General features: G+C 50.1%; 1 protein-coding gene across 2 annotated transcripts; it reads right to left on the bottom strand.

Annotated features, from left to right (window-relative positions):
- Positions 1 to 2,853: 2,853 nt before the first annotated feature.
- Positions 2,854 to 20,646, bottom strand: nup93 (nucleoporin 93). 2 transcript variants are annotated; one of them, XM_062461364.1, is made up of 22 exons: positions 20,491 to 20,646; positions 19,482 to 19,671; positions 19,018 to 19,135; positions 13,483 to 13,545; positions 12,680 to 12,808; positions 11,202 to 11,276; positions 10,158 to 10,250; positions 9,907 to 10,046; positions 9,682 to 9,814; positions 9,303 to 9,460; positions 8,815 to 8,980; positions 7,613 to 7,706; positions 6,614 to 6,805; positions 5,408 to 5,534; positions 5,224 to 5,296; positions 5,063 to 5,107; positions 4,604 to 4,720; positions 4,308 to 4,426; positions 4,042 to 4,159; positions 3,777 to 3,860; positions 3,395 to 3,523; positions 2,854 to 3,126 (listed from the first exon to the last, which is right to left on the bottom strand). In XM_062461364.1, exons 2-22 carry the CDS (start codon positions 19,658 to 19,660, stop codon positions 3,016 to 3,018), a joined length of 2,463 nt encoding a protein of 820 aa, XP_062317348.1. In that variant the 5' UTR covers positions 19,661 to 19,671; positions 20,491 to 20,646; the 3' UTR covers positions 2,854 to 3,015. The 2 variants fall into 2 exon arrangements, with proteins under 2 accessions (XP_062317348.1, XP_062317349.1); XM_062461365.1 differs by lacking the exons at positions 19,018 to 19,135; positions 19,482 to 19,671; positions 20,491 to 20,646 and adding an exon at positions 15,984 to 16,159.
- Between the last annotated feature and the right edge of the window lie 409 nt (positions 20,647 to 21,055).

The following is a 21,055-nucleotide window of genomic DNA, read 5'->3' on the forward strand; positions in this document are numbered from 1 at the left end:
TGTGAACCTGGGGGATGATAGATTTGAGTTACAAACAACAATGGATGTATTTCTTAAACTATCGTTGAACTGTACAAACTGTACAGTTCCAGGAACACGCGCTCTGAGCAGGAAACAATCTTAATCTCCTAGTCAGTCTTACCGACTCATAAAAAGACTTCCATCCAATGAATGATGACCTGTATGGGATTTTCTTGGATGTCGTTTCTTTTGGATGATGATGTACTTGATGAAACAAGTTTCTTGGAAAATGCTACTTTTTATTGGTTGGACTTTGAGTTTATGTATTGTTCCACTGTCTGACGATAACAATGACCCTCTGGGATTAATAAAGTATCCATGATCACAAAAGTGTGTCGTTTCTTGTAGGCACAGAATGAGGGGACAATTCTAGAAATGCCACCTGGTCAATTAGCAGGTCCCATGACTTTTCCCCCTAAAATAATTGTGTGATACAATAGGAATCAAAAGATATCAATTATTTGACAAAGTCAATTTGTGTAAACGTTGGGATCCCTATTAAAGTTGATACGGTATCAGTCATGGATTTAACAACAGCTTACGTGCTGTGTACCAGGGTGAGTAAGTAAAGTTTTTGTAAAATATCAGGGCTTGCTGTACCTGAGTGACCAAGGTCATTTCCGCTAATTAACCTCAGAGTAAACTATAAGATAGCATCGCCCCAGCGCTTCCCGTAAACCTGTTCGGTTGTTGTACTAAAAGGTGTTGAATAAATCTGAAGATGTAGGCTATGTTGTAACCTTCCAGACTTTCTTAACACGATATTATCTTACTCCTACCCTGAAGTGATGATATCCGGTAGTATGGATGGCCATTGCGAAGTTACAATAACTTCAGACATTGGTGGATCCTAAAATCAAAGAATATTAAGGGCGTGTACGCGAGCAACTTAAAGTCAGTTTCGTACATATGATAGCCTATCATACAACATATGAATTCAAGAACCTGCTGTGTTGATCTACGGTGCTGATAATTGGTCACAGCACAAAGCGGATCGGAAAAGGAGTAGCCTACTTGGTTCCCAGTTGACCTCTCAAACGAACACATTGACAAAATAATATAATATTGTGGTTACCACACCAATACATATTCATTATACAACTAATTTCTTCCAACTGAACTCAGTAAGTGACCTGTTGTTTCAACGCATTCCTCAACTTGTTCTTTACCTGTAACATTGGCTGACCTTGGCCTCTCAGTGTGGCTCAGCACCGTGACTAATGGCGTGTAGAACAGCGTGTCTAATATTCGTGTGTTATATCGTTTCAGATCAGCAGACATGTTCTGCCAGCAGCATTATGTGGTGTTTTAGCATTTTCACAGCTAGTTGTTGGCTTGCATAACACAGCATGAGTAGTTTAACCCTTGTGTTATCTTCGGGTCATTCTGACCCATCAGTCATTGTGACCCACCGTCGTATTGCGACAAATTTACCTCATACAAAAACAAAGTGAAGCATTTTCTTTTAACTGTCGGGCTGTCTCAGACCCCCCACATTGGAATGGTTAAAAGACAATTATTTGTATTTGTTTTTGTATTGGGTAAAATTGGGTAAACACAACGATGGTTCGTTATGAACCTTTGGGTCATGTGACCCGAAGGCAGCATGAGGGTTAAGAAACAGCTTCAAAAGTTGCTTTCCCAAATCAGACAATATAAGGGAGACCGTCTTGGTGAAAAAAGTGTAATTATATTGTCAAAAAAAGATTGATAGAAAATCATGAAGTCGCACAATACGTACAATACAGTTTTAAATTACACATTTCGCACTGAATTTGCAGTAATTCCTTCTACAAAACTGACGTTGGTCTTCTGATCGCTGTCCACTGTCCAGAGTTTTCGGTACGTCACGGCGTCATCTCGTCGGCAGTGGTGCGGTGCCACCCTGGTGTTGTGAAATAGCCGGGTTCTAGCGGGTGTGTGGCATCGGCCTGATTCACAACACCAGCTGCGGCACACACACCTCAGACAGCGTCCTTGAGGGCAGCTAGAACACATACTTCAGATGGGAGGTTAAAGGTTGTTTTGTGAAGGCACACACACAACATTGGTCGTTGATGGTCTTAAAGGATATACAGTGGATACATTGTCAATTCTAAACCACAGAGTCAAGAACATGCAGAAGCGGTCCAGTATATGGCTGAAAGTTGTGTTGTGAACAAACACACATAATGCTGGTTTTTGATGGGTCTTGAAGGAGATACCAGAAGACAGTCAAATCTAAACCACATCAAGAACCGGAAACACAACCCCCTCTTTCAACAGCAGAGCGGTACACACCCTGACCTGCTTCTCCTCAGGTGTAGATATGTGTAGATAGCTCCACTAGGGTGACAGTGCTGTGACAGGCGCAGAAGATGCGTTTTGACACCAGACTCTCCAACACAATGTAAAGCAGTGCCCTGCAGTACCGTATTGTTGTCAGCCTGGCCTACTGTGCTGGTTGGCCAAGAGAGACTAACAACTCCATCTGGTTTCTCTGAGGGCTTCTGCCCTGCTCACCAGCCATCTGCCTGCTCACATGCACTCTCCTGCTCCTCAGACCAGTAAAACCAAACTCTCGCTTAGAAGACAGTCCCGTCTTAGGGTCAAATAACTGCGTTTTATAAATGTGTCAAACACGTTTGGCACCCCATTCTAATACCCACACATGGTGGTATATCCACCAAAGCTTGCAGTGGATGATTAACAATCCCATAATGCACAATTATTAATTGTGCAGCTTCATAGAGGATTACGATGGATGATGTTAAGAAAAGCAACAACATAAAAACGGAGATTAACAAAATGAACCAAGGATAAGGTTTATAATGAGAGGCAAATGAAACAAAATGAAACAGAAATTTTATTTCCCAAAATATGAAAAAAATAATACAAATACTGAGCGACAACACAAAGACAAAATGAACAGGAGTCAAAAAGACAAATCATATTCAGATTGGGGATGGGTAAAGGTTAACTGGTTTGGGCTTCAGGGGGGTCAAAGGTCATGGGTCAGTTCATTAGGACCTCCATCTGAACCAATCGTGCGTTGGTGTCTCCGGCCATGCGGTATGGAATCATGCCAGCGAAGGTGATGAGGGCTCGCGCTTGACTACGCAGTTGCTAAGGACACAAAACAGACAACAGAGAACATGTTAGACATGGGAGTTACAGGAAGAGAGGCTTCTCACAAGCATCTAAAGTGTTACCGATGGATCTACGCAGCCTGAACTACCCTATCTGTCCAGGGATAATCAGACAGTGATCAGATGGACATTGATTTCTATAGTTTACACTCTCAACCTTAGATTCCATCAGTGTTTTATTAATAGCAATACATTTGACTTGTAATGGACCATCTTATTGCACCCTCAGTTCAGTGTGTCCTTACCGAGTCTCTGTCCTCCAGCGAGCGCTGTGGCCGTCCAGGCGTGCCAGTGGGCGCCCCCTTCAGACGCTTGTACTGGGTGAACAGGATGTTCATGGAGGCCAGCAGCACCTCCGACAGGTTGTGTCTCACCTGGAGAGGGAGGAGGGGGCGGGGAGGAGGAGGGGGCGGGGAGGAGGAGGGGGCGGGGAGGAGGAGGGAGAAGAGGAACTGTTACAAACTCAAGACTGTCAATTAAGACTGGAACTAAGGACATACTTGTGTTTTTGATGACAGCACTTCCGATTGATCTATGACGGTTGGTGAAGTGGTGGCATATCACTGCAGCCCCAGAACTCGCGTGAAAACACGTTTCATGTCAGACTGGCCAACATCGCCCTCTCACCTCATCACTGAAGTTCCTGAAGGCAGCGACTCTCTCCTCAACACTGTCCTGACTGAGGGGAACCAGCTTTAGCCTCTCCATCACCTGAGAAAGAGAGAGAGAAGAGAGAGACAGACAGACAGAGGGATGAGAGTGAGGGAGAAAGAGAGAGAGATACAGACAGGGGGGTTAGAGGAAAGGTGAGAATGAGAGAGAGAGAGGAGACGGCCAGGTCCAGATGAACCTGCCAGTCTGCCACTAGGCAGTAAGCCAGGCGGTCGCTCACGTCGTAGGCTCTGTCGATGTGGCCGGCGTGGTACTCATCGAAGAACGTCATGAGATCCAGCAGCAGGTAGAACGTGCTGTCTACTGACTTATCTCCTGCCACTCCCTGGGAACGGTACCTTCAACAGAGGGACACACCGATGAGTGTGTGTGTCTATCCTACCTCTGGCCAGGGCTGTTTGTGCATGTAAATCTCAGTATAAAGTGAGGGCTATGTGTGTGTGTGTATGAGTGTATATTTATGTGTGTGTGTGTGTGGAATCTTACCTCTCAGCAATAGCCAGGGCTGTGTTCTTTAATCTCTCCTTGTTGGACTGTGCTGCGCTGATCTGAGCGATGACCGGACTGAGCAGCCTGTTCATCAGCTCCAGAACCTTGTCTGGGTTCTACCGCCAGACAGGAACAAGAAACGTGGAGAGGAGGGGGAACAACGACAGATGCAGAACACCACAGGGTTACAAAGGGACCTGATGTTCTCCACTCAAATTCTTCTCTGGTTCAAGTACCAGCTGGACAAGGCCTTTCAAGGAGATTCTGTGGATTTGTTTTTTTTGCTGCCTCACCTTGGCCAACTCATAAAGTTTGACTGCCTCTTCAAACAGGCCCTTGTTCTCAGCCTCCAGGGCCACCTTGGTGATGATGGCCCGCGTGTCCCCAGCAAACTTGTCTATGACTCCTGGCTGTGGCCACACAAACAAAGAACAACGTTCATCAACCAACCTGAATGCTGGAATGCATTTTGATGATGTTATGTTTTGTTTTTTACTTGACTTGCGCTTGTTTTCAACTTGTTCTTTTGATGGCTTTTGATGTGTATTTTTATTATTTATTATATATGTTTTAGAGGTTATGTTTTGTTGTGTGGACCCCCATGAAGGGTAGCTCTTAGTGACAACTAATGGGGATCCAAACAAATGAAAAAACGTAAATGAAGCCTGCCATATGCTGACAGAACATCTAGAACTTCTAGAACTAAGAACAGTAAAGCTCTGGTGTTCTAGAAGTGCCACCATGTGACCTACCTTCCTGCTCCCATCCTTCTCCAGTCTGCCTAGCAACATGTCAAACTGTAGGGGAGAAATCATCAAGAATCAGAAACCCACATCCGTACCAGGAAAAGGTAGAAAAAGTCAGTTATACATCTACATCACGCCAGTTTATCATCTGTGTGTGACAAACTCACCTCCCTGCTCTCGATGACCAGCTCACTGACACAGCGCATGAACATGTTCTCTCCCTGGCTGTCCTTCTCGTTCCTGGAAACACACGAGCGTGCCGTTAGGAAACTAGGGCTGCGTATCACACACCTCAGTGGAGCAGGTGTGGCCAGACTCCCCACAGGAAGTGAGCTCAGCGCTGGAGCGTACCTCAGGAAGTAGAAGTACTGCAGGGCCTCGCGGGGGTCGGTGGACTCGAACTTGCGCGTGTAGAGCATGAGGAGACGGATGAAGTTGAGTCGACGCACCATCGGGGGATCGCCAGCCTCCTGACTCACTGAGACAGAAACACAATATCTGCTATAATAAGCTATCATAATAATAGTTCATTAGCTCAAGTAATAATAACAATAACAATAAGATATTCATTTAGCAGACGCTTTTAACCAAAACCATGTACACCACACCCAGGGGCGGATTTTAATCTGGAATCTTTTGATCTGAGGTTAATTAAACTAACCACTGAGCTATAACCTCCCCTTCTGTCAGCCAGTAGACAGACAGGTAGCCCTGCCCCCACCTCCAGTAGACAGACAGGTAGCCCTACCCCCACCTCCAGTAGACAGACAGGTAGCCCTGCCCCCACCTCCAGTAGACAGACAGGTAGCCCTGCCCCCACCTCCAGTAGACAGACAGGTAGCCCTACCCCCACCTCCAGTAGACAGACAGGTAGCCCTACCCCCACCTCCAGTAGACAGACAGGTAGCCCTGCCCCCACCTCCACTAGACAGACAGGTAGCCCTACCCCCACCTCCAGTAGACAGACAGGTAGCCCTGCCCCCACCTCCAGTAGACAGACAGGTAGCCCTGCCCCCACCTCCAGTAGACAGACAGGTAGCCCTGCCCCCACCTCCAGTAGACAGACAGGTAGCCCTACCCCCACCTCCAGTAGACAGACAGGTAGCCCTACCCCCACCTCCAGTAGACAGACAGGTAGCCCTGCCCCCACCTCCAGTAGACAGACAGGTAGCCCTGCCCCCACCTCCAGTAGACAGACAGGTAGCCCTGCCCCCACCTCCAGTAGACAGACAGGTAGCCCTGCCCCCACCTCCAGTAGACAGACAGGTAGCCCTGCCCCCACCTCCAGTAGACAGACAGGTAGCCCTACCCCCACCTCCAGTAGACAGACAGGTAGCCCTACCCCCACCTCCAGTAGACAGACAGGTAGCCCTGCCCCCACCTCCAGTAGACAGACAGGTAGCCCTGCCACCACCTCCAGTAGACAGACAGGTAGCCCTACCCCCACCTCCAGTAGACAGACAGGTAGCCCTACCCCCACCTCCAGTAGACAGACAGGTAGCCCTACCCCCACCTCCAGTAGAGCCAGGTGGCTGAGCGGTCAGGAATGTAACTTACGAAGCTGGGCGCTGTGTCCCGAGGCCTTGAGCAGCAGGCCCAGCTCGTACAGGACCAGCGCCACGTGGACGGCGTGGCTCCGGAGCCGCTCCACCCGGAACAGGAAGGCCACGGCCGCCTCGAACTGGGCCGTCAGGAACAGCACCTGGAAATACAGGTAGGGCTGCTGGCTCGCCGAGAAATGAGACTCTCCTGTTGGATGAGACGGAGCAGGAGACAGAGGGTTAGGGTGGTGTGAGGTCGTTTTTTTCGGTCGGGGTTAAGCGAGTTTGGGTGTGGCCGATGAAGACTGAGGTTACAGATTAAGGCAGACAATACAATATTTGAAGCAAGACATTTACTTGTTAACTGTTGGGAAATAATCTAAGAGATAGATGAGCAGGACCTAGGCTTAGATTGTAAAACAAGTATTGGATTTTCAGATCTAAGCAGAGGCAGGAAAACATTTCCTTGAATCGAATAAAATGAAACCTCGGGCGTGCCTCTGGAGAAGTTTTTACTGGCTTTGGAAGGTTTAAGATGAATGTCCAATTTTGGATGGCTTGAGTGATGATGAGCAGGCTTTACAAGCTAGCAGTACTCACAGTCTGTTGGCTTTAGTGTAATAAATTGCTTTTGTAAATGATATCTCCTTTATGGCGTGGCTGCCTCTCCCTCCCTCTGATAAGAGGGGAGAGTTAGAAGAGTGGAAGTCTATTATCAGAAGCGTACAGGCCAGATCCCTGAGGGACCCAGGCGCAGGAGGCTGGCGCTAGCTGTCAGTCTCCTGCAGAGACGGCGTCTGCTGCCTGCCTGCTCTACTTCCTCCCTGGCTCAGCCCTGGGTGAGCTGCGGAGGAGAGGTGAACCCAGTGGTCGTTCGGAGGCTATTTCAGGCGCAGGGTCACAGCAACAGCACAGGTGGGAAGGCCATGCACACGCAGGTGGGAGAAAATTAGAGGGCTGCACTCACACACACACACACACACACACACACACACAGAGAGAGACACACACACACCGTAGTCCTCAAGCAGCTGCTTTTGGAGCTGGGGCAGGGTCAGTCTGTCCTGCGGGGCACTGCTGCCATCGTCATCAAAACACACCTGGTTCAGCTGGGGAGGGAAGAAGAAGACAAACTTACTAAGAGTCAAACTACCTTCAACTCCAGAACATTCTCTCCCTTTAGCTAAAAGGAATACACCAGTGTTTCCGCTATGTTGATTTTTCCGTGGCGGCCCGCCACGGCTAAATTTCTGCCACCACGGTATCAGAAATAAGGCTGTACAAAATTTTAGGCCGTCTATCAGCAGTGATTGTTAGAAAGCGTATCGGAGGATTGCACGGACATGCGCTTCACAGCGCAGTTGAGATTGCGTGTGTGCGTCCTTGAGAACTGTATAGCTAAGTCGTATAACTTATGTTGTCAGTTCATTTAAGGCTGTTATTGTATTAGTCTATAGTTCTTGCTCATTTAAATTAAGTTAACTGGTGATTTTCGTTGTTTGTAGGCTATTCTTCCCCTGCTAGCGGAATTGCACATGTCGATTCGATAGCGATTGCTGCCCTTCCTGCTCACGTTTGTATTTTAGGTGCATTATTATGCTGAAGTAGTTTTAATTAATAAATTGTGGGTATATTGTTATTATTAGCTACAGAATGCTTAGCCTATCCTGATCAAATGAAGCAGACAGCATACATGCTTCCGAGTGGCCCCTTAATCGATAAGCTAGGCTACTGACCATTTACAATAAGTTACATCAATTATTAATTGGCAGCATTTATGCCATTTAGAACATACTATATGACTGTAAGGTGTCATTAAGTAGCCTAACTTTATTTCTTTAGGGGAAATAGGACAAAAATATGTGCAATATTACATTAGCTATTAGACTATTACATTAACCTGCTCCGAAATATAGGCTTAGGGTTGGCACTTAGTTTCGCCCGGGGGGGGGGGGGGGGGGGGGGGGTCGGACACACCTGCCCCCACTGCAAAAAAAAATCCTAGAGGAAACACTGTACACTTTCTTTACTAGCAGGCTACCAGAGGGTAAATTTGCCATGCAGACGGACGATTCAGCAATCCATAGTTTAGACCTGACACGTCCCACTGATACATTACTAAGGCATCAAAACGAAAACGTGAAAAAACAAGCATCGTCGTGGCTGTAAGCGTGGCGGTTAGCGTAGCATTCGCTCGTCGCCGCCTCGGCCAATCACCTTGAGCCAGAGGTAGTCCTCGGTCTTGTCGGCCACCTCGCCGTGGTTGTCGCTGATGTCACACTTCCCTATCATGCAGAAGACGGCCCTCTTGTAGGGGTCGGCGCTGTTCCTCAGCACGCGGCGGTAGTGGAGCCGCAGCTTGGACTCTGTGGCCGGGGCCAGTCTGGAGGGGGACAGCAGCCACCTTCATTACTTCACTATTTTACTGCAGAGGAGGTTTCCACACGCAACTGTTTCTGTAATTCTAGATCACTTTTTGTCACTGAAAATACTGAAGCAAGCGCTTTGACTATGACTTGCTTCCATAGACTCTATTCTTTTCAGGTCTTTCTCAGGATACTTGTTGCCCAAGTCAGTAAACAACCTCCCAAACACGGGATTACATAGGTAAATGTAAATGACATTACATAAACACAACCCAGATCCGGTAGTACAGAAAAATGGAAGTTTCCCAGAAGTCTGTGGGGCGTGTCCTAGCATCCTACCGTCTGTCCGGACTGTTCATGTACTCCTGGAACCAGGTCTTGAAGTCCCCCAGCTGGTGCTGCGCCCTGTTGACCACCTGCATGGCGGCGGCCATGTCTCCGCAGCGCAGACAGAAGTAGATCAGAGCCCAGACGGGGTGACCCTCCACCTCCCCGTCCTGGACACACACACGGGCAGACGCCCAGGGTGAACATCTACACATGCACCTCTGAAAGAGTGTGTGTGTGTGTCTGTATGTGAACATGTATTTGCGTGTGTGTGTGTGTATGTACGTGTGATTGCATGTGTGTGTGCGTGTGCGCGCAATTGTGTGTGTGTATGCATGCATGTGTGTGTGTGTTATGTGTGTGTGCGTGCGCATGTGTGTGTAGACAGTACCTGCATGCCAGGCATGGGTCCGGGCAGCTTGATGTTGAGGAAGCTGCGGACCAGCTGGTAGGTCCCTGGCACCCCCCCCAGCTGAGCCTGCTGCAGGTTCCCAAACACCGTCACCATGGTGTAGTTCTTATAGCTGGGGGGTGGAGACAGGCAGGGAGTTTAGACACAAACATACTGAGAGTGGATGGCCAGGCAGCTGTAAATGACACACACACACACACACACCTGTTCTCCAGGAACTGCAGGGCCTGCGTCACAAAGGCCATCTGTGTGTCCACAGCTGTGCGGCTCTTCAGAGTGTCCTTGGCCGGAACCAGCAACACATCTGTCATCTGCCTCACCATCAGCCACATGTCTGACACGTTCTGCAAACACACACACACACCTCTTTAGTCAATCCAGCGAGCATGAATACCGCGAAGATGCCCCACACGCAGTCCACGGCGATGCCCAGGTGAGGACGGCTGTGTCCCTACCTTGTCGTCCAGGCTGTCGGCTACAGAAGCACACAGGTCTCCCAGGTTGGGCTGGACGTGACCGCCCACGATCTTCTCATTAAAGATGTAGATCTGGGGGAGGGGGCAGAAGAGGGGGGGAGGAGGGGAGGAGAGGGGGAAGACAGGAGAGGAAGAATACGGTGAGAGAGAGAGGGACACAGAGGGAGGAGGGATGGTCAAGTGCCACCCAGTTCTGGCTCCAGGCACCCGGGCGACACCCCTAGGAGCGCAGCGTGAAGTGGTGGACGATGAAAAACAGCACGAGGAGGATGAACACGTTCAGCAGCTCGTCGAAGAAGATGGCAAACACCAAGAAAATGACTCCACAGGCAATGTGACGACACATGTCCGCTCCCAAACAACATGCCCTCTGCTCTGTCCTCCTCGCACTGTGTGTGTGTGCGCGCGTGTAAGACTGAGTGAGTGAGTGTGTGGGGCGTAGCAGGATGGATCGTCCCCCCCCCCTCGCCCTCCAGAAGCGAGGTCATTACCCAGCATTCCCTGCGCTCGGCCAGCAGATCAATGAGTCTGATCGACTGCAGCCTCGCTGAGAATGACCCCATTCAGGCTGGACGCTGGTCTGGCTCTAATGGCCCGGCTGCAGCTGCACCCAGCCTGACGCTGCAGCGCCCAGACGTGGGGCTCTTCACAGGGCTTTAGTGCTTCACTGGGAGAGAGGGGCCGTGTCCAGAGGGCAGGAATGAGGGGCAGAGAGAGAGGAGGGGAGGACGCGGAGGGAGGGGCCTGGGCGGGAATCGAACCCGGGTTCAATGTGGTAAGGCCACAGCCGTGCTCATAACCGCACCCCACGGCAGTCTTCAGACTGCGTGTTATCTTGTACCTGCCCAACAAGCTATGTGGGATCATGTCTGACATGGTGTTGAATAAATCAAACATAAGGGAAAATGTTGATAATTTATAAGATTGAGGTCAAGTTCATAGATTTTGTCTGTAAATGCAGTGTTGTCTAATTGTATTATAACACCTACGTGTGTGTGTAGGTGAAACAGCAGGGTGACTGACCTGTCGTCCATAAGCCACCTCCACGCTGTCCAGAGCACTCCTGCCAGGAACAGCTACCTCACTCACAAAGCTGGGCTGCAACACAGAGACACAGACAAGGACTGAGGGGGAGGTGCACACTCCAATACACACACACACACACTCCAACACACATACACTCTTCAATACACAAACGTACTCCAACACATATGCACACTCCAACACACACACACACACACACCAGTGGGCTAATTAGGCGGACAAGCGACCTCAGTAAGCCTTACAGAGAAAGCGGCTACGGGGCTAAAGAGTTATTTAAAACTGAGAAACATTGGCTGAACGTGCGTGTGTGTCTGTGTGTGTGTACGGTCTCATGTTCGTTGGGCCATTACTCCACAGCAAAGACCAATGTAGCGTGAAAGCCAGAGAGAGCAGAGCTCTCGCTTGGACGAACACATTCTCACAGACATGAGACAAAGAACAGCAGGCCACACCCAGTGACAGTGTACCGTAAACAGAGACTCGGCTATTGTGTCCTGTTCCTGGTAAAAGAACTACGGCAGGACAATCGTGTGCCTTATAAACACGATCAAAGCAGGCATTCTGCGGGAGCCATGTTCTTGGAATATGTAGCGATTGGCAGGCGATACATGGAAAAAAGATAATCTGTAAAAAGCGGGTTACTTATTCAGTAGGTGGTAATGGGACTGCGCAGACAAACGGTCCAATCAGAGCGCTCTGACTCAGCAGACGGTGCTCACGATCGGTGCCCCTCCGCACAACGGCAGTGAAAGCGCTTCCTCTACTTAACCCCGTCAGATAAGATGTCCCCTGAATGTTTATAGAATGGAGCTGTGCGTGTGTGAGGGTGTTGCGGCGCGGAGCTGAAGGCTGGTAGCTTTGCGACGAGATCGACCTCCATGTTCTGGGTCTTGATCCATTATTTAAAACAGCAGCCATCTCATTTTGTAAAAACGATCCATATTTGATGGTGTTTAAGGGCGGAGGAAGGAGGAGAGGAAGGGGAAGAGGAGAGGAAGGGGGAGAGGAAGAAGAGAGGAAGTGGGAGAGGAAGAGGAGAGGAAGGGGGAGAGGAGAGGAAGGGGGAGAGGAAGGGGGAGAGGAAAGAGGAGAGGAAGGGGGAGAGGAAGGGGGAGAGGAAAGAGGACAGGAAGGGGGAGAGGCCAGGGGGAGAGGGAGAGGAGAGGAAGGGGAAGAGGAGTGGAAGGGGAAGAGGAAAGGAAGGGGGAGAGGCCAGGGAGAGCGGAAGGGGAGAAGTATGTACTGCATGTACGCAGTTGATACGTTTATAGTACGGCAGTTGCTTAGTACATAGCACGGAATTTGATAAGTATGCAGTTGGGAAGTTTATAAGTATGTATGTACAGCAGTTGCTTAGTACGTAGTTGATAAGTATGTGCAGCAGTTGTTTGGTATATAGTGCTCGGCTGCGGTGTGCTGAGCGGGCGGGCGGGTGTCCAGCAGGTGGCGCCCCTGACCTCGGCGTCGTGGCTGAAGTCCAGCGTGTCCTCCCCGGCCCCCAGCAGGGTGTGCAACACCCTCTGCTTCACCTGCTCCCACTGCACCAGCATGGACTCCCTGTGGTACTCCTCCGCCAGCAAGAACGTCTGGAGGGGGGAATGAGAGACAGAGACACAGACACAGAGAAAGAGAGAGAAAGAGAGAGAGCGAGAGACAGAGTGAGAATGAGAGAGACAGAGAATCAAAAGGAGAACATGATGAGACACAGATACAGACCACTTTGACAGAAGGGTGTGTGTGTGCGCGCGTGTGTGTGTGTCATAATTGGGTTACAGACCAGGGGAGATGTGACACTTTATAAATAGCTAGTTAAGCTAGCCCCGCTAACCTCTCCCACTGGGAGAACTCTTCTCTCCAACACCTCTCTGTCTCTCCCTCCCCCCTTCCCCTCCCTCCAGGCTTCCTGAAGCTCCACAGGGGGAGTTAGACACCGGGGGCTGGTCTGGAGGCTCACAGTGGGCCGGCTGAGACTCTTGACAGATCGTGTTACTTCACTGTTTGTGAAGCTGGAACAGGGACAGTACTAAGTGGGTCTGTGTTCCTGGCAGGCCCAAATTTAGCACCAGCACCCCATTACAACAGGACCAAGTCTATTTCTCTCTCCTGCTCTGCAGGGACAGGACATACTAATGGGAACATACGCTAATTAGACCTCTCTCTCTCTCTCTCTCTCTGGGGCCTGCATGGGGCCTGCATAGGGCTTGCATAGGGCCTGCATGGGGCCTTGATAGGGTGGGGAGGAGCAGAAGATGGTACTCACCCTGCGACGGGACTCCTCGATGGCCGACAGCAGCGCATTGTCCCTCTCATTCTTCAGGAAACCCTGGAAGACACACACACACACACACACAGGTTAGACCTGTGTAGGAGTGGCACAGATGCTGATTTTGAGGGAGTTTGAAGGTTGCGCACCCCCCCCCCCCATTATCACCTAAAACAAGCAAGTTAAGCACAATTGATCAAAATTACGTGAACTTAATGAAATCTCAAGAACGCCGTCGTTCCAGCGGCTGCCTCTTTCTTTCGGCACAGATACACGTTTCAAGATAGCGGCGGCCTGTAGAGAACGTTCTGCCTCCTTCCGCAGGCTGCCGTCAGCGAGGGCCGCGTCGGCGCTGCGGCCCGGCTGAGAGCTGCTGCTCCACGCTGACACGCCCAGGAGCAGCACGTACGCAGGGCGGCGCACGCGCGGGCGTGTTGGGGCTGGGGTCAACATCTGGGGCCGCTCAGACGGCTCACTGGGAGTCGATGAGGAGCACCAGGCCTGGCGTGACAGTGACAGGCTCTAGGAGAAATGGGCCGATTCGTTTCCCCAGTTAATTATCGTCACACGTCTCTCTTCCCTCTGCGAGAACAGGCGGTTTCCAGAGGCTCATCTGTCCTCCCCTCCCCCTCTCTTCCACCCTGCCTCCTCCCTCCCCTCCCTCTCTACTCCCCTCCCCTATAGGCGTAGGCCCTCGCCCCTGTCCGTCCCCTCCATCACGTCAATATGCCAGAAACACGCGCGTCCATCCATCCATCTATATATCCATCCATCTATATATATATCCATCCATCCATCCTTTATTCTATCCACCAGTCCATCCAATCCCTAATGTGGAAGATTCTAGACCATCATGGGAAAGCGGAACAGGGATGGTGAGGCCAGCGACGTCCTGTAGCCGTTATCCTACACCTCGCAGAGAGACGGCTGAAGAACTGGGACAGACCAAGAAAGACCTCCACCCACCCACCCACCGACACATCCCTCCTCCTTCTCCTCCTCCTCCTCCTCTTCCACCCCACCCCTCCCTCCACCCCGCCTCCTCCTCCTCCGGTCACCTCATCCACCCTTGCTCTTTCTACCCCTCCTCCTCTTCCTGCCATCCTCCCCTCCACCGTGCCCTCAGACAATTCTTGCTCAGTCATTGTGCTGCCGTCTCTGCCTGGCATGGTGGGGGAGGAGTGGGAGGAGGGGGTGGCAGCGCCCCCTCCTGGCCACCCTGCAACAGCACATCAGGAACAGGTTCTACCCAGTTTTCCTCTCACCCCAGGAGAGGGCTCACAATGGGGCTATTTATAACTCTGGCTGCTCAGGTCAGGGCTCTGAAGACAGACACACGCAGTATAGCTTTTAATGTACTGCTCAGGTACCCACACACATCGCCTCTTTTCAGACTAATTCCCTACACGAGCATATAGCCGTCAGTGTGGTGATCAAGCGGGCGCGCTACGCTACTAGCCGGATGCCGCTATCGACAGATACCTCTCTGGGCTCTCACACACGACTACGCGGATCCCCACCACAGCCCTGTTGCCTGGGTGATCCTGTCCGGACCGCCCTCTCCGTCTCCTCAGAGAGCTGCTTCCTCCAGGGCTGGGGGGGGGGGAGGGGGTCTGGGGACCACAAGAGCCACCTCAGCATCTAGAACGTTCTGAACGGGTTCTCCTTGTTCCTCGAAAACGGATCGAATCGCAGGCGTCACGGCGATCTACGGCGACGGCAGTTCGCTACGACGTGCGTCCGAGAGAGCCAGCGTGTGGCCGCTCGTCCTCTTCATTCATGGAGACGTGCGTGTTACACGCATGTGCAGCCGCGACACACATCCCCCCCCCCCCCCCCCCCCCCCCCGCCCAGGGCTTGGTCAGGCACACAGAAACACTCCCTTATTTCGCTTACACAGTCATCGAAAGTCACTTCCAACACACTATATATCATCTGTTTTACATTAGCGGTAGACTGGACACTTCATTTTGAAAGGGATTTGATTATCCCGCAGTACCGTGCACAAAGAAAGCACAGTTCAATTCAGTAGTCACAGATGAAGACATTCACATACAAGCCAGGCTATAGAGTATCTATATACATGCAGATATAAGCCAGACTGGGGTGGGTCTATAAGAGGAGATAATAGCAGGGTCGTGGACTGAGGCGATGGATGTCGTCTTCGTTAAACATGAGACAATGAGAACGAGGACTGAAACCCCACCCTTTCTCCCCCACTTCCTGTGTGGGGGAGAAGCCTTCGTCATGCAGGACATCCCCACTATCATCATCATCATCACCATCCTTAGTGCGACTATCATCATCATCATCCTCCTTAGTATGACTCCAATCATCATCATCCTCAGTATGACCATCATCACCACCACCACCATCATCATCATCATCATCATCATCCTCCTCCTCCTTCTCACAGACAGAAAGGCAGGCAGACCAGGAGGAAGAGCAGAAAGCTGACAGACAAAGCAAGAGAGAGACAACAAGCAGGCGATACTCACTCACACGGCTGCTGCTCAGCCAGCCAGCCAGCCAGCCGGAGAGAGGAGGAGAGAGAGAGGCCGCCAGCCGTACACAGGCCCTGCCTGTCCCTGCCGCCCTCCAGCTCCCTCTGAAGACAAGACAAGATGCCATTCTGGGGCGTTCCCTCCCTGCGTCCGGGAGCCAGAATGGCAGCCGGTGGCACCACATCTCCCAGCCGAACTGGGCCGGCAGCGTGAACCCGAGGAAGTGCCACGGCCAGGGTTACCGTCGGCTGTTTTATTGTCGGAGGAATGTACCAAGTCAACTCTCACACACAGGGGGGGCGGGGGGGGGGTTGGCGGAAGAGGAAGAGGAGTGACTATCCAACCTACACAGTTCCTCTGCTCTCCATCACTTAAACCATCCCTCCCTCCCTCCCCTACGCCAGCTCTGCCCTCCTCTCCGTTCTGCTCGTTTCTTCCTTCTTTTATCCATCTATGCATCCTTCCTTTTTTTACTCCTCCCCTGGCGCAATGCAATTATGGTAATGGGTTTTTTCCCCCTCTGCTGATGGCTTCCGACATCCTGTCTTGAAATTGGGCTAATAATCCTCTTAAGAGTCATGTTTAGTTAATGAGGTGGGGGCGCACTCAGACATACACACACACACACACACACATACATGGACAGATGCACACACACACGGACAGTCGCACACACACACACACACACACACACAGCAATTTGAGCAGCACTGCTTTAGCAGCTGTGCTTATCAGACTGTGGCCATAGAATGCATGCCTTCACTGTAGCCACTCAGAGAGGGGGATGGGTTGGAGAAAGAGGAAGAGAGAATCGGTAAGGGGAGAAAGGAGTGAGTGGGTAGGGGGGGGAGAGATGGAGGGAGAGAGAGAGTAGGGGGGGGATGGAGAGAGACAGCTACAGCAGAAAAAGATGGAATAGAAAAACTGAGGGCAGAGGAAACAGAAAATTCTCCTGTCCGCCATTTTAGCGCTTTTATATTCAGCGCTACATCTGCGTTCTCTCCCTTGCCTTCCCAGTATATCACATGAACTCTTTATACGTCCATGCATCTATCCCTACCTTTCAGCCTTCTCGCCATTATGCTTTTCCTCCCACTCTCTCTTTGTCTCTTTCAGTAATGCACCCTCACCACCTGATAACACACACACACACACGCACACGCACACGCACACACGCACACACACACTGAAAACCAACCACCAACAGCTTTGATGTTGGGAGTGGAGATGGTGAACATTCGTGGCGTGGCCTCGTGTGTGTTGGCGGAGGATGGTTGAGGAGAGACGCATCCTGCAACGTTCTTTGTCTACTGCCTCCACCCTAACTCTTTCATCTTAGGCCACACACACACACACACCTTGCCATGTGGCGAGTGACCACCTACCTACACACCAACATACACAAACTAACACACCATAATACCCTTACAATCCATTCACGGGGTGATAGAAAGCTTAACAATAGACGAAGCCGAGAACATATGAAATACGGTATATATACATTTATATGTATATAGAGTAAAGCTATACAGTAATGTAATGGCAGTAATGTAAAGGTAGAGGGGCACAAAAAACTGTCGGGATGGAGGATGAAACCCAGCAGGGTGGAGCGGATGAGGGACAGGAAGTAGGATAACCAGGGAAGGGGCGGAGGGATGGCAGATGGCCCAGAGAGGAGACTGATACTGGACACTGACCACTCCACACAGACAGCCACTCAGTCCACACGCCTCCTTCTGCTGCTGCCAGGGGCTGAGTGCTCTACCCATCAGAGACACACCCCGACACAGGCCTCCCTGTCCTTGTGCTACACACACACACACACACACACACACACACACACACACACACACACACACACCTATACTGTTTACCTCCAGTCTCCTTATGCTCCTTCCTTCCTCTCTACCCCCCCCCCCCCCCACACACACACACACACGCACACACTCTCAAGACTAGCAATCAATACCATCCATCACCCCCCCCCCCCGCCTCCATCTCACACAGACACCGCAAAACTGGACTCATCTTTACCTCGTCCGCATGCCATTCCCAGAAAAACAACAAGCTACATAAATCAGAATCGCTTTGTCCGCCAAATGTACAGTGCACCCAGGAATTTGACCAGGTGATACAGCGCAGTGGAACAAAGTTTGACTTTTTCAAATCCACTTAACCATCAACAGCCACTCGGGAAGTCAGCCAGTGTGCAGACTAGAAAAACAACGCATGACACTGAAAATACCTCTCATCACTGCAGCAACGTACAACGTAGCGTCGCTAGGAACACTGCTTACATCACCCCCCAGGCCCTGATGACAGGGCCAGAGAGAGGGTATTGGGCTAGCGATGAGTCACATCACCTCTTTGTCGAGTGACTGGGGCCATTCCAGACAGCGAGACAGTTATCACCGTCATAGCAGTTGTAGTGAGTCAGGCTGGGCTGGCTGTAAAGGGGACAGCTATCACCGACATGGAGGGAACAATAGGACCTGGGTCAGCTAGGGTGTGTCATCGTGGCAGAATGTCACATTGGGGTGGTGGTGAGATTCATCCATGCGTGACTCAACAACAACAACATTGGTTTGATACCCTCAAAAGTTCAGGTTGCCCCTGAATCCTTGACCAACCCCTGGACACTCACACAAAGCATGGCGGTAGCTCGTTACCTGCATCAACTGGTCAGTGGTAGTGTCTGTAGGGTCTATAGGCATCTGTGAATATCTCTGACATTGCTTGTAAAAAGGGCTATAAAAATTAACTTGAGTTGATAGTGATCTAGAAAATACCTATCATACCACTAAGTTAAAACACAGAGCCTCAGATGGGGAAGGTTTAGTGAGGCCTGATTAAGGATGTGTACCTGGATGTCTGAGGCCTGATTAAGGATGTGTACCTGGATGTCTGAGGCCTGATTACGGATGTGTACCTGGATGTCTGAGGCCTGATTAAGGATGTGTACCTGGATGTCTGAGGCCTGATTAAGGATGTGTACCTGGATGTCTGAGGCCTGATTAAGGATGTGTACCTGGATGTCTGTGTCCTTGACCGGCTCCAAGGGTTCGAAGGTGGTGGCAGCGCTGAGGCTCTCCAGCCTCTGGGAGATGTGGAAGATGTCCAGCCCTCGGGAGCCTAGCAGGATGGACCTGAAGAGAGACGGGGAGAGGCACGATTATATGCATAACCAGGAACCTAACATACATAACCAGAAACCGCTGTGGTTCCTGGTTAGGTATGCGTGTATGTGTGTATTGTATATGAACAAGACAGCAGCCGATACAGTACTGTGGCATGAACCTAAGTGACCTCTAGATGGCAGCATAATCATGAGTTTACCTTTTTGGGGTCGATGATAAAACACACACAAACACTCCCAACTGCACAAATCTACCTCCATCATGCTCCCTTACACCCCCCCCCCCCCCCCACACACATTGTTTAGGTACTATACTAGTCTAACCCACCAGGACCCAGAGGACAGAGATGTCTTACGCTTTCACGTCGGCTGCATCCTGAGAGGTGCGTGTGAGGGTGCGCGAGCGTAGTCTCTCCCCCGCCTGCTGGATCTCCTGCAGGTTTCTCTCCACGTGGGGGAGCTCAGACACGGCCTCTGTCTCCGCAGCCAGCTGCTCTGCCTGCTGCAACAGCTCCCCAAAGCCCTCTGTTTCCATGGCTAGCGGCGCTGTGCACGAGAGGGAGAGGAGACTGTGGTGTCAGAAAAACCGTTGGAAGCGCCCGTGAGATGATTATCTCTACTTTGAGATGATCTCTGTCATCGAAAGAACGAAAACATAAGGCGGAGAGTCATGATGGGATGTTTCGAAATCAGAATATTGTGGGTTTTATTCCACGTTAATGTCAGAACATCTTTTTAGTGTGTGGTCGATGGCATCAGGAATGGAGTATGATTAAGACAGAAAACTGTTTCCCTAAAGCCTCCAAGGTAATACATTCTCCATCGGGTTTGTACGAGAAGTAACTAGATCACTAAAAACGTAGGTGTCATATCTGGAGCTAGTGTTTAACAGTAGATTAATATTATATATGTATGGCATTTTACTATTCCTACCTAAAAATTGGATTAATCTAGGGATCTAATCTGTAGGGTTTTCCTAAAAATAACCAAGTTAACAGGTCAACAAGCTTCTCGCGCGCAGCCACGCGATGACAGCTGTTTATGGATGATGGTATAAAGTATCTTCTTTGTCATGGGCTACCGTACGATCCCATTTCCTTTTATAACCTACACGGATTAGGATAATCATCTAACCCACATTATGCGTCAATTCTTATTTTGCTTCAGATGCATTAACTTAATGCATTAGCTCTATCTGACTGAATGGCCACAACGGCTAGGCTAGCTATCATAGCATGGCTAGGCCGCTTATGTAGGAATGAATGATAGCTTGCTAGAAAGGCACACTCGCAGGCTATATCGCCACACTACTTGAATGTGTGCTAATTGTGTGCTACAAATGTTATGAGCTAAACTTTAACTTACGTGACCCTTTGACAAATATAAATGTGTCTCTCTTATACCTCCAAAGTCCGTTTTTATAGTTCCTTGCTAGCGCATTAGCCAACACTATCTCGTTTACCCCGGCACTTCTCGAGATTACACTGATTGGACAATTGTCTTCTTCGTTTGTTTGAGTTTGGTAGCCTACGTATGGTTAGTCGCCCTCTACCGTTCTGGGGTGCAGAGATTACCAATTTGTTATTAAACAGTGACGTGATTATTTTTAATTATGGTTCCGGGTAATCGTGAGTTGTAATGCACGTAGCTCTAATCAATCCTAGTCATACAATCTTTCTAACCTTAAATAAACGGGATACTTGTCCAACCTGTCCCCACTTATGTATAGAATAGAAACATGTAGATGATACCTCGGAGTTCATTTTTTGCTTAACAATTCAAGGAATTTAAAAAGCTAGGAAGATTTACTTTCAAGTAGGGTGATGCATTTGATTTCGTCTGACTTGGCAGTGACAATATTTTGACTGCCTCAGTATTTGAGTCAATCAAATCCAAGTTAAACCACATGACCCACTCCCCATACCTACAA

The sequence above is a fragment of the Osmerus eperlanus genome, chromosome 5 (genome assembly GCF_963692335.1).
Source record: "Osmerus eperlanus chromosome 5, fOsmEpe2.1, whole genome shotgun sequence".
NCBI classification, from domain to species: Eukaryota; Metazoa; Chordata; class Actinopteri; order Osmeriformes; family Osmeridae; genus Osmerus; species Osmerus eperlanus.

Excerpts from the sequence above, each read along its gene's own strand:
- nup93 (XM_062461364.1), bottom strand. The coding sequence starts at position 19,660 with ATGGAAACAGAGGGCTTTGGGGAGCTGTTGCAGCAGGCAGAGCAGCTG. Across the intron at positions 11,277-12,679 it reads ACTTCAGCCACGACGCCGAG|CCCAGCTTTGTGAGTGAGGT; the intron begins GTCAGGGGCGCC and ends TCTGTGTTGCAG. Across the intron at positions 5,297-5,407 it reads CAGTACTTCTACTTCCTGAG|GAACGAGAAGGACAGCCAGG; the intron begins GTACGCTCCAGC and ends GTGTGTTTCCAG.